Source organism: Micropterus salmoides, unplaced genomic scaffold (assembly GCF_014851395.1).
Source record: "Micropterus salmoides isolate LMB-PRFRI ecotype aquatic unplaced genomic scaffold, ASM1485139v1 Ms_hic_scaffold_22, whole genome shotgun sequence".
Lineage (NCBI taxonomy): Eukaryota > Metazoa > Chordata > Actinopteri > Centrarchiformes > Centrarchidae > Micropterus > Micropterus salmoides.
The window spans coordinates 7785541-7798305 of NW_024041373.1; the positions used below are offsets into that span (position 1 = coordinate 7785541).

Here is a 12765-nt window from a genome sequence, read left to right on the forward strand (position 1 = left end):
AAAACTGAATGAAGCTCAGACTTTCACAAACTGACTACAGAATTTTATTTTCTCTATTTAATATCTTGAACAAATCCTAGCTAACTTAGGCACATTATAACTAATCACCACATTGATTTACATTGTTAACTAGCCATCACATATAGCCATAATTAACTTAGCTTACATTTTTTTACTTGCCTCCATATACCTTGTGTCAGGTCCACTGTGTGGACTGGATGCATAGACCTAAACATTAAGCTTTCTGTTGAGATGCAGAAGAATAGATGTCGTGTTGTTGTGGTAGGCTAGTTCAGTTTTTACAATACACACTATACAGAATTGTTGTGGACACTTTGTCGCTTCCTCTGGCCTCTTTGCACCCCTCACTATTTTCTCTCTCTTCCTCCTTTTTGTAATTTGCGCTGTCGAATCGCACCAAAGACGCTCTGAACCGTCTCTGATTACACATTGTAAGCGTTGTGCGACAGTAACATTCATTCGTGAGAAATGCAGTGTGCTGTATATAGTTATGTGGATTAAATGAAGCTTCGGTGCCAGTTACTTTTAATCGATGATTTTGAGTTATACGAAGAATCATTTCAGCCCTAGATTGTATTAAGCATGTGCTTGATAAATTTAAGATGGATTATTGACATTGTGCTTGTTGTGATTTTAGCGTGCTCCTGAGTGCTGTGAGTGGCGAGGACACTCAAGATCGTACCGATCGCCTGCTGCTCACTCCCTGGGTGAAGTTCCTGTGGGAGTCGTACCGCCAGTGCCTGGACCTGCTACGAAACAACTCCAAGGTGGAGCGTCTGTACCATGACATTGCCCAGCAAGGTAGTGACACACACTGAATACTTTTTTTTTTGTAATGTGTATACACAAAAATTCAACCATAAATAACATGTTAAATGTAACATACTAAATGTAACATACTAAATGCTGTAAATAATATCTGGTCATCTTTTCTGCAGCATTCAAGTTCTGCCTTCAGTATACTCGTAAAGCAGAATTTCGCAAGCTGTGTGACAATCTGCGTATGCACCTGGGTCAGATCCAGCGCCACCACAACCAGAGCACTGCTATCAACCTGAACAACCCTGAAAGCCAGTCTATGCACCTGGAGACACGTTTGGTGCAGCTGGACAGCGCCATAAGCATGGAGCTCTGGCAGGTCTGTCCACCTTACTGTGAATCTCTCAAAGGACCATATCAGCATGCATGTTTCAGTGTACTTACTAAAAATATAAATGTACAAAACATTTTCAGAAATGCTTTAGAAAGTAGTCAACAGTAAGGAACAATTTAAAGTGTATGCCTTGTAGAAGAAATAACCTCCTATATAGCTCTTTAATGTCCTCCCAGCGTAATTAAGTGTGGCACTTTGTCCAAATGAAGGCAATATTGTTACTAATGAAGTATTATTTATTATTCCAGGAAGCATTCAAGGCAGTTGAGGACATCCATGGCCTGTTTGCTCTTTCCAAGAAGCCTCCCAAACCCCAGCTTATGGCCAACTATTACAACAAGGTGTCTACTGTGTTCTGGAAATCTGGAAATGCTCTCTTTCATGCCTGCACTCTCCACCGGCTCTATCACCTCTCAAGGGAGATGCGCAAGAATCTGACCCAAGATGAGATGCAGAGGTATCTTATTGGTAATCTGTAGATAAATTCACATGTTTTAATCTGGTAGTTACCAAATGGTTAATAGTGCTTACTTCTGATCCTCAGGATGTCCACCAGAGTCCTCCTGGCCACACTGTCTATTCCCATCACCCCCGAGCGCACTGACATTGCTCGGTTGCTGGACATGGATGGCATCATTGTGGAAAAACACCGCAGGCTGGCTACCCTCCTGGGCCTGCAGTCTCCACCAACTCGGCAGAGTCTCATCAATGACATGGTACATTATGTGAATAAGAAAGGAACTTTATTAAAGCTAGGGTAGGCAATTTATTTTAGCAATTATTATTAATTTTCTTTACATCCGGCAGCAATAAATCAAATGCTTTGACACAAAAATGGGGGGGGGGGGGGGGGTTAGAACTTTCTTTTCTTCTTATCTTGTAAAACTGTAAATTCAAATCTGCTTGAAAATGTTTTGACAAATGTATATTTTAATCTTTGTATTCTAGGTGAGATTTAACTTGCTGCAGTATGTCGTACCTGATATAAAAGAACTTTACAACTGGCTTGAAGTAGACTTTCATCCTCTGAAGCTGAGTGGAAGAGTGACCAAGGTAAAAAAAAAAATCTGGTGACAACCAACTTCATAAGCAAAAATCCATGTAGTAGTTTTTTAGTTGCAGACCGTTTGTATTCATTTAATTAAATACATTTATTGTGACTAGTCATGTCTTATCCCTGAGTATGTTAACAAACTGACTCTCCTACTAGGTGCTGAGCTGGGTGAGAGACCAGGCTGAGAAGGAGGCTGATCTGCAGCAGTATGTCCCTCACCTGCAGAGTAATACCATCCTGAGGCTCCTGCAACAGGTAATTAATTGTCTCCGATCTTTTTCATCACCCTGGAATGCTCTCCTAAATCAGATCTATGTTGTAATAGTAGAAATCTCTCTCATCATACTGTGTCCGTTATATTAGGTTGCACAGATCTATCAAAGCATTGAGTTCACCCGTCTGGCTTCCTTGGTTCCGTTTGTGGATGCCTTCCAGCTAGAGCGCTCCATTGTGGATGCTGCCCGGCACTGTGATCTGCAGGTAAGGTCATGATCAGGAGAGATTATTTGTTTTAGATGCATTAACACTATTGAGAAACCAACAAAAGTGTTTTTACAGTCATGTGGATGTGTGTTAAGACTTCAGGGTGTCATACTGTTTTACATAACATTTCCTTTTCCTCTGTAGGTCCGTATAGACCACTCCTCACGAACTCTGAGCTTTGGCTCTGACCTGAACTACTCGACCAAAGAGGATTCCCCTGTTGGTCCTTTCCTGCAGAACATGCCCTCAGAGCAGATAAGGAATCAGCTGACTGCCATGTCTGCGTCTTTGGCTAAGGCCATCTACATCATCAAGCCTGCCTCCATCATGGTGAGTCCACCCTCTTACTGAGCTCTAACCTGATCAGTGACCAACATAACCTTTTTACATACATAATACTAGGGCTGTCACAATAACAGCAAAATTGAGATAACGCACTACTGGTCAAGCCTACCGCGGAGGATGGCAAGCACTGCAATATTCATACTTTACACTTCAGGGCCTGTTAAATTAATAAATTAGTGCTTCAAAAGTTCCACAACTGTAACGAGCTCTGTAACGGTTCATGGACGGATTGCCATGGGCTGTACGTGACCTGACTTCAAACTTGCAAGCTGTAAGTGTTGCCATGTTTTGTGTTGTTTTGCTGTTTATTTTAAAGTTTAGCAGACTTGGCGTTAGAGTATTGCGCTGCTAATTTGGCTAGAAGGCTCGGCAATGTTGGACAAACATAATCCCGAGGGACAGTCGAGAGAAACTGAACAATAATCCTCATTTAAAGCTCATTTACTAACGAGCATAGTGTGTTGGATGCCTGCAGCTGTTTTTCATGTTGCTTTCTGTGGAAAATTAGTAATACCGTTACTAGTTATGGACAGCCCATTCTGCTCCGCACCTGTGTGTGCGGTGCTGTGGTATGTAAATTGACTTGATAGACATGCCGTGAAGGTAACGATAGAGCTAACGTTACGTGTAGACAGTCAAACTACAAAAATGAGTTTGCTTGGCAATGTTTTTGACTAGCACTCAGCAGCTAGTTTGCTCAGACCATAAAGCTGCTGTTAGTGGCTTGATGTGCAGTGAGGTGAGATCCATAGACACTCTTACTATGCTATATGGCACCAAATTACTTCATTGAAGAAAAATGCAATAATACCACGTATGGAGCTGCCACAACATAATACCACAGGGGAAATTACTTCACTGCGACAGCCCTACTTAATACATACATAATACTTGCAGACACATGCATCTTCAAGCGGTATTAAACTCTTAAATCATGTTTTGCCTTTTTTTGCATGATATACTCTGCTTTATTCTTCAACTCTATACTCTCAACTCTAACACTAAACTTTTGTCCCTTCTCAGCAAGAGCGTGAGGAGCAGAACCAGCAGGCCATCGCTGCCTATCTGAAAAATGCCCGCAAAGATCACCAGCGCATCCTGGCTCGTAGACAGACTATTGAAGAGCGCAAAGAGCGACTGGAGAGCCTCAACATTCAGCGTGAGAAGGAGGAGCTGGAGCAGCGGGAAGCTGAGATGCAGAAGGTTCGCAAGGCTGAGGAGGAGCGTCTGCGCCAGGAGGCCAAAGAGAGGGAGAAGGAGCGCATCATGCAGGAGCATGAGCAGATCAAGAAGAAGACGGTCCGTGAACGGCTGGAGCAGATCAAGAAGACTGAACTTGGAGCAAAGGCCTTCAAGGATATTGATATCGAGGTAGCCAAAATAACCAACTTGATTCATTATGTTGAACTCCATGTTGCAGAAATAGGTGATTGGAATCTAAAGGTCAAAGGTGAGACTAACAAATGTGTTTTACAGGACCTTGAAGAGCTGGATCCTGACTTCATCATGGCCAAACAAGTGGAACAGCTAGAGAAGGAAAAGAAGGAACTTCAGGAGCGTCTGAAAAACCAGGAGAAGAAGGTACATCAGTGGAAATATCAGTCACATAAAGATGAGATGTGAATATATAGATGTGAATTTGACACAATGCTTTCTTTCCAGATTGACTACTTTGAGAGGGCAAAACGTCTTGAGGAGATTCCTCTTATCAAAAAAGCGTATGAGGAGCAGCGTGTCAAGGATATGGAACTATGGGAGCTCCAGGAGGAGGAGAGGGTATGTGTGTATGAAAAAAGAAAATGTACAAGGAAATGTTTAAAAAAAGTAAGTAGAATGTAAGAATTTTCTTTTTTCTTTTTTTTGTAGATCAGTAACATGAAGGTTGAACGCGAGAAGGCTCTGGAGCACAAGAAGCGTATGTCCAGGATGATGGAAGACAAAGAAAACTTCTTGTCTAAAATAACTGCTGCCCGTAGCTTCATTTATGAGGTAAGACCATTTAGTCCATCAACTCAAGCTGAGCACTGATACACTAATCATTAATTTTCTTCTGCCACTTTCCTGTTTCGAGGCAGCTGGTGCTTTGCTGCAAAGTGTATTTGAGAAGGGGGGGGGGCATCATTTTAGACTGGAAATTATTTACAGCATATAAACTATTTACCATGACTACATTCTTTCTCTAACCTTTACCAAGTTGTTTTAGTTGCTTAACTTAACCATGTTGACGAGGTGATAAATGGCTATGTAGGTAAAAGAATGAGACATGTTTTTGCCAAACATTACAAACGTGAAGTTAGAAGTTATCATGTGTTGTTGTTGTTGTTATTCAGGGTACCCGCAGAGTCTTAAAAGTATTAAAAAAGTCTTAAATTTAATACAGGTTAGTACAGGTAACCTTACTGTTTATGTCAGTGTTTAGCTTTACGCTCTGGACTGTGGAGTTCCGGTCCACAAGCTCTGCCATCCAAGCTCTGTGCGAATCAGTCAGTTGTCAGGAAAGAAAACAAAACGTCTCTGACGTGTTACTAACAAGCCACCACTTTTCAACACAAAGTGACGTCCCTGATTCATTTTATGTTATCAGAGTACAAACACACACCCAAAAAGGTATAATGTATGAAATATGAATGTGAGTATTATAACTAAATGTTTTATTAACTTTTGTAAATAATGATTTTTCTCAGGCTTAAAATTCATACAGGTTTTCCATTATATGACAGTGAAGTTAGTTTTAACTTACCTGGGGGGTACCCTGTTATTAGACCGCAGATTAATTATTTGTAGACAATAATTATGGAATTGCCAGAATCTGGCTTTTGTCAAATGTCCATTGAGACAGCAACTCTGAAATGTTTGGGAAACCGTTTTAAACTAACTACCTATACTGCTTCCAGTTCAGTCAAATTTCTGCATTGAAAGGCATTGTAATGTAGTAGGACTATTACTAACATGTACAGTTGTTGGAACACACAAAACTCCTTTGTGTTAGAATTAAAATACAAATGAACTGAAGTGCCTCTCTGCTGGTATCGCGGTAATGATGGTGCACAGAGCTGTAACAAAAGAAGAGAATGAGAGACAGCTGTATGAAGCATTTGTTTCACATTCACTATTCTGTCCTCAAAGGAAAAACTGAAAACTTTTGAAGAGCGCTTGGTGGAAGAAAGGAAGAAGCGCCTGGAAGAAAGGAAGAAGCAGCGCAAAGAGGACAGGCGTAACGCTTACTACCGTCAGAAAGAGGAAGAGGCACAACGTATCCACGAGGAGCAGCTCAAGAAAGGTAATTAATTTCTCTTTGCACATGTGCATCAGGACACAGAAACCTGTGAGCCAACCAGTCATGATAAAGAAGGGGCGGAATTTTAATATACCACAGAAAACTGATAGTTACCACGAGGAGGAAAATGAAGGAATTACAGGCAGGATCTGAGTTGTCGCCCAGCACCAAGAATTCATTTTCTAGGTGATCTTTGCAAGTGAAATGGGTCACGACAAGGGGTGTAACGGTACATGTATTTGTACCGGACTATTTCGGTACAGGACTTTCAGAACGGTACACATGTGCACCGAACGAGCACAGTGCAAACGCCTTTCGGCATTTAAACAGACTTTAGACTTTGCAAAAGTTTTTTACAATTTTTTTTTATCTGAGCAGGCCTTCAAGCTGGGATTGATAATGCTCATAGACGGAATAAAAAAATAAGAAGCAATGCTGCACTGTAATCCATATTATTATACGTTTTTTATTATATTTTATTAGCTAAATGCTGTATTGTTTTGAGAATATTTTATTTAGTGGAGAACTTTTTTTATGCGTAATTTGGAAGTTTACAAAAGTTCATAATAAACCAGCAGCAATTTAATGTTTGCATTTTTTCCCCCCCCTCACTGTAAAAAATAAACCGAACCGTGACTTCAAAACCGAGGTACATACCGAACCGAGATTTTTGTGTACCTTTACACCCCTAGTCACGACAAAGTTTCAGTCAGGAAAATTGAATCCTTCAAGTACTATTCTAAACGTGGTATCAGCCTCACCCTGGTTTATTTTATTTTATCAGAGCAAAATGTGGTAGCTCTTTTTCTGTCAATGTTTAGGTAGTTTGAATACACCTCATGTTATTTTCCTGCAGAGCGTGAGGAGCGCGAACGCCTGGAGCAAGAGCAGCGAGAGGAGGAGGAGAGGGAGTACCAAGAGCGTCTACGTAAGCTTGAGGAGCAGGAGAGGAAACAGCGTGCTCGTCAGCAGGAGATCGAGGAGCGAGAACGGCGCCGTGAGGAGGAGAGGAGGGCCCCCGCCCCAGAGGAGAAAGCTAAGGTACAAATCAGCTTTTTTTAACTGATGGTTGAAACCTACAATTATTGAGTCTCAATAGCATATTTGTGGTCATAACTGATGCAGAAATGTTGCAAGTTTATAAGTTAGCCCACAGTTAACCTATTAACCAATAATGTTAGCTAAGCTAATTGTTCATTTATGGAGACCGGAAGAAGCACAGTAGCTACATGTAAGGTAGGCTAAATTGATTGCACTGGGGATGCTGGGGTCATGTCCTCACCACTTTCTGAAAGCATTTGTTAAAAATGTTCTGAATAGCTTGCAACCAGAAATGTTAAATGAAAATGTATTTATTTAACTTAAGCTAAATATAAATCAGGCTACTAATTAAAAAATTACCCAAAATGTGCAGCACCTGTGAGTAACTTTAACAACCTCTTGACACAGTTTCTTTTTGGCCAAGTTTTCCGTTCTCTTATATTTTTAGATTTTCAATTGTCACCTGCCACCTGAATTTTGTGTTTCCCTTATACATAAATAAAAACATTTCCACTATAAATTATTGCAGGAAAGGAAATTGGTGCAGAAATTTCCCCAGAATGCACGAAATTAAATGTTCAATGCTCAAACATTTCTTGGGGAATTTTCTTAAACAGACCACTCTGACACCGTCTGTGTGTTCATCTGCTTGCGTTCCCCTGACCAGTTTGCATGCCTGATCAAATATACTTTGCTGATACAGGATTGGGGTGAGAAAGAGAAGGAGGAGGGAGGATGGAGAAGGCGCACCGATGGAGGAGATTCAGAGTGGCGTCGTTCAGTGCCTGAAAAGTATGTATAACTTGATCCCACGTTTTTATTGTTTACCCCATTAAACCATGAGAGGTGACTACAGCATTACCTGTGCTCTCTAGGGACTGGAGACAGGAGGGCCGTGATGATGACAAAGAGGATAAAGACGCCCCCGTAAGGCGAGGAGAAGGTCCTCGCAGGGGCGGAGAGGACAGAGGACCCCGCCGGGGCTTTGATGATGATCGAGGCCCACGACGTGTCGGTGATGATGACCGTCCTCCACGCAGAGGGATCGATGATGACCGTGGTCCACGTAGAGGCTTTGATGATGATCGCGGACCAAGAAGGGGTGGAGATGAAGACCGCGCCCCGCGACGTGGCTTTGACGATGACCGCGCCCCGCGACGTGGCTTTGACGAAGACCGCGCCCCGCGACGTGGCTTTGACGACGACCGAGCCCCGCGACGTGGCTTTGACGAAGACCGCGCCCCGCGACGTGGCTTTGACGACGCCAGGCCTCTCAGGCGTGGGGCTGATGATGACTGGGGCCCCAGAAGAGGAGGAGATGATGACAGAGGTGGAAGGAGAGGCATGGATGATGGGCCTCGTCGTGGTGGTGATGACGCCAAACCCTGGAAGCCCCTGGGCAGACCTGGTAAGCCTGTAGCCATTCATCAGCTAATAAGTGACAGGGGTCTTGTAATTGACCTGAAAAGTGTTTTATTCAACAGTCAGGCTGCACAGCAGCTCTGTTTAAATGGCTAGCAGGATGACGAGCAAATGCTTCTGTTGCAGGTGGATGGCGTGAGAGGGAAAAGGCCCGAGAGGAGAGCTGGGGTCCTCCTCGTGGGGAAGCCCAAGAGGATGGAGATGATGCTGAAGGAGAGGAAAAACCCCGCGATCGCTTCAGAGACCGTCGTCCGCAGAGGTGGGCCTGATGGACCTATGCCAAGTGTTGATTTGTTAATTATTTGCAGTAGATGCTATCACAGTTAGCTTTTGAGTGAGTTGTCACAGTTATGTTCATCTGTGTAACTGTATTCAGAGAGGAGAGTGGGTGGAGGAAACTAGGCACAGAGGAATCAAGCAGCTGGAGAGAGTCTCGTAAAGAGGGCGCTGACCTCGATGATCGCCGTGACCGCGGAGAACGCCGTGTTGGAGAACGCCGTGTTGGAGAACGCCGGAATGACCGTGAACTTAGAGGCCCACCCAGAGAACCTGATGATGGTAAGCAGAGCGTGATTTAGGAATGACACAAATTGACTTAACTCATTACTAAGTGGGTGTGAACTTACTGACCGCCCTGTTCTGACAGAAGAATTGAGTATACTACATGAATGTGCTGCATTCAGCCAGCAGAGGTCACTGTTTACCTGTTTAATTACTGCTACAGCTGATGTCTTAAAAAGAAAGGTTGGACAAATATATAAACTTCTGAACCAGAGATATACTTGTAAAATCAACATGTTCCAGCTTGAACATGTTCTAATGAGCATCCTTGTTTTCTCAGGAGGTACTTGGCGGCGTGGTGGTGATGATAAGCGGGAGGAGCCGGACAGGGAGCGGCCAAGAGAGGACAGGGAGCGGCCAAGAGAGGACAGGGAGCGTGATGCTGATGGAGAGAAGGGTTGGCGTACTGATAAAGAAAACCCTCGTCGCACCAAGAACGAGACAGATGATGATGGCTGGACCACTGTCCGCCGCTGAGCAACAACCTTTGCCTCTAATTAGCTCGGTTAATAATGAATTGGATTTGAAAGAAATAATATTCAGTATCCCATCAGCCACAGTTGTGAATTAATGGCTACAAGCTTCTGATACTCACGTGCGTTCATATTTCAATTAAATATTTGTAGACAGTAGTTTTCTGGGAGATTTTTTACTTTTCATATTTACTTTGATTCCCAGCGATTTCAAACCAGAGGTTCCTCACCACCCAGAACACCATCAACCAATGAACTTGTGTGTACGTAGACCTCATGCAAACCATCAAGGTAAACATGACTGCCCCCAGTGGTTAGGAGTGCTATTACCTTACATGATGAAGTGAAACCGACTAAACCGAAAACCAATGTACCGGCTCCAATTCTCAAATCAATCTCAGTGTATCACCAACTGCCTCTTTGAAATAATTAATCTTTGCGCAGATGTTATATTATGGCACAGATCCACAACCCATGTAATGGCAATCACTGCGAATTTGTCAAGTGCTTCAGTGATCGCTGCTCTTCATCTAACGTTTCAGATGCTTCTTAACCAGTTAAAGAACTAGTGGAATTTACATTTTGATGTGCATGCTTAGAGTATTCAAATGCTTGATATCCAGTGTGGTTCTATCTTGCTGCAAGCAACGGTATCAAACCATGTTGCATGTGTACAGATAAAGCCTTTATTAATAAAAAATGTTTGCTCACGAATCTACTTTTTCATTTTGTCTGAAATGCTATATCACCATTGAAGATTGCAGCACACTTAGCGGTCTTCCTTTAGAAATTATATGAGAAGAAAAAGTTGATATGAGGGGTTACAATCAGTCTTTGTTTTAAGGTGAATAATGGATCATTTTACTTAAGATGTTAGAATAAATGATTCTGCAAATATCTTCCAGTAACTGCATTGATAAAAGACAAACTAAGTTGTGAAAGCACTTGGTGATGGGAAACTATTGGTACACCGAAGGTGCTTCAGGAACTATCTTTGATCCCAACAGTTCAGTGGTGATGTATGGGGCTCTAACTGCATTAACTTCTATGTAGTTAATAATTCTTCATTTTGTTTATGCTTGCAAGGTACCCTAAAGCTCCTCAGACCCCAGTGACGGTATCATTTTATCACACTACCATTATGTAACCACTAGAGGTCTGTAAAGCACCGTGGAGAGGCCGACACGCTTCACCGTATGAAAGCAGGCGAAGAGTGTTGGTTCATGCCCATGATCAGCAGTTAACTCGGTGTAAAACTCAGCAAAACGTAAACATGCAGGCGGTGGGCAGTATGCAGTCAATCAGAAAACCAAGAACAAGCTGTTTTTTTAAAGAAAAACCTTAACCATACTTAACTTTTTCTTTAGAAAATGTGTTTGGTCCGAGACAACAAATGGCTTTGAATTTAGGTTGCCTGGCTCGATTTATAGCTGCGATGTAGGCCTAGGTCTACTAAAATAATAATAATTAATAAATAGTATGTAAAATGTTGTAATAATAATGTGTTTCATAGTTAAGTCAAATACTTTTATTTATGAGGTGATAGGCCTTTTACAAAACAAAAGGCTCTTAATGAACTAGCGACTTAAAATTAAAAAAAACATCCAGCTCCCAATGATTCCTCCCAGTGTTGATAATAACTGTCATCTGGATTCAGACACTTTTAAGATGTCAAATCAGGCTGCTGGTGCTCTGACAGCTTTGAGTCTGTAGTTTTTATTTTATTCCACAGAGACCCTTAATCTGTACTGCACAAATACAACCTCAGGTTGCCCAGAAGCTTCGTCTGGTTGCGAGATAACTTACACTTGAAGTTAGCGATGACAATAATAATAATAATAATAATAATAATAATAATACACTTGAATGCATATTTTTACCATCCAGGCATTTATCTCTATCTCAAACAGTAACTTCAATTTTCAAACATCTGATTGGCTATTTCTATCAAAACTAAAAAAGAAAAAAACATGCAAACAAACAAAATAGAAATTTATAATAAAAATACTGATTTTTAAAACACTATACAGCATAGTTCAGTTTTAAATCTATCTATCTATTATATCTATTCATATCTGACTGTAAGTCTGCGTGCTATTAGTGCGTATCACGTCTTTGTGAAGGCCCTCGGTGCGCGGCCAGGGCTGCAGCTGTGTGCTGCTGCTCTCAGTCACTGATCCACACGCGGGGCTGACAGCCCGCAGTCACAGGTAGCTCCTCCGGTAAACACCTGAGCATGCTGCATTGAAGAACACTGACACACAGCTACTCATCAGTGGGGAGGTGTGTTATTGAAATTTGAAGACTCTGTCAGTCTTCACGCAGTGACCGGTACAGCTGACAAAAAACTCGTTTGGTGTCTCCCAGACACCCCATCCAGCAGAAATTAAGAGAGTCTTCAATTGGAAAGTTATCCTAATGGAATCGGAAGAAAAATGGAAACGAGCAGGGACGCATCAAGAACAATTTCTCTACACAAATCCAGTTAGGAAACCAAAAAGCAGGAACAAATTGAGAAATAAACAAAGGCCGAGTGGCCAATTAGGCTCCTGCTAAATATTATCCGCGCCCATAGCATCGAAAATAAGACTTTAATTGAGCAGATTTGATGTTTGCGCAACACTGTTGTGCATAATTAGAAATAATCACTTGCTAGTAATAACACTACACACACCCACACCCTAAAAATCAGTTTGAACCTGTCATAGACCTTAAATGCAAAAAAGCAGGCTACCTTGAGCTTTTCTACTGGTTCAGATGAGTGTGTTAAATGTCCTGGAGATATGTGCATGTGTGCGCGCGCGCGTGCGTGCGGGGGGCTCCTCTCTGGACGAATCCGTTCCGTGTTGCGCGTTCGAGTCCGCCTCTCCGCGCCCCTGCTTCCCATTGACGCACTTTTTAAGCGTCTTCCCCTTCTCCACCTTAAGGCGAGCAG

The 12765-nt window shown here is 42.3% G+C and overlaps 1 protein-coding gene across 1 annotated transcript in view; it reads left to right on the plus strand.

Annotated features, from left to right (window-relative positions):
* Window positions 1–10544, plus strand: part of eif3s10 (eukaryotic translation initiation factor 3, subunit 10 (theta)) — a 12252-nt gene extending 1708 nt beyond the window's left edge. The window contains exons 4-22 of the mRNA XM_038737104.1: window positions 659–822; window positions 960–1159; window positions 1423–1631; window positions 1719–1890; window positions 2123–2227; window positions 2385–2483; window positions 2592–2708; window positions 2856–3041; window positions 4080–4427; window positions 4533–4637; window positions 4719–4832; window positions 4923–5045; window positions 6183–6336; window positions 7190–7374; window positions 8078–8166; window positions 8250–8782; window positions 8923–9055; window positions 9173–9354; window positions 9638–10544. Of these exons, the coding sequence (XP_038593032.1) occupies window positions 659–822; window positions 960–1159; window positions 1423–1631; window positions 1719–1890; window positions 2123–2227; window positions 2385–2483; window positions 2592–2708; window positions 2856–3041; window positions 4080–4427; window positions 4533–4637; window positions 4719–4832; window positions 4923–5045; window positions 6183–6336; window positions 7190–7374; window positions 8078–8166; window positions 8250–8782; window positions 8923–9055; window positions 9173–9354; window positions 9638–9834 (3415 nt within the window). The 3' untranslated portion in view covers window positions 9835–10544. The remainder of the gene's footprint in view (window positions 1–658; window positions 823–959; window positions 1160–1422; window positions 1632–1718; window positions 1891–2122; window positions 2228–2384; window positions 2484–2591; window positions 2709–2855; window positions 3042–4079; window positions 4428–4532; window positions 4638–4718; window positions 4833–4922; window positions 5046–6182; window positions 6337–7189; window positions 7375–8077; window positions 8167–8249; window positions 8783–8922; window positions 9056–9172; window positions 9355–9637) is intronic.
* The last annotated feature ends 2221 nt before the right edge of the window (window positions 10545–12765 follow it).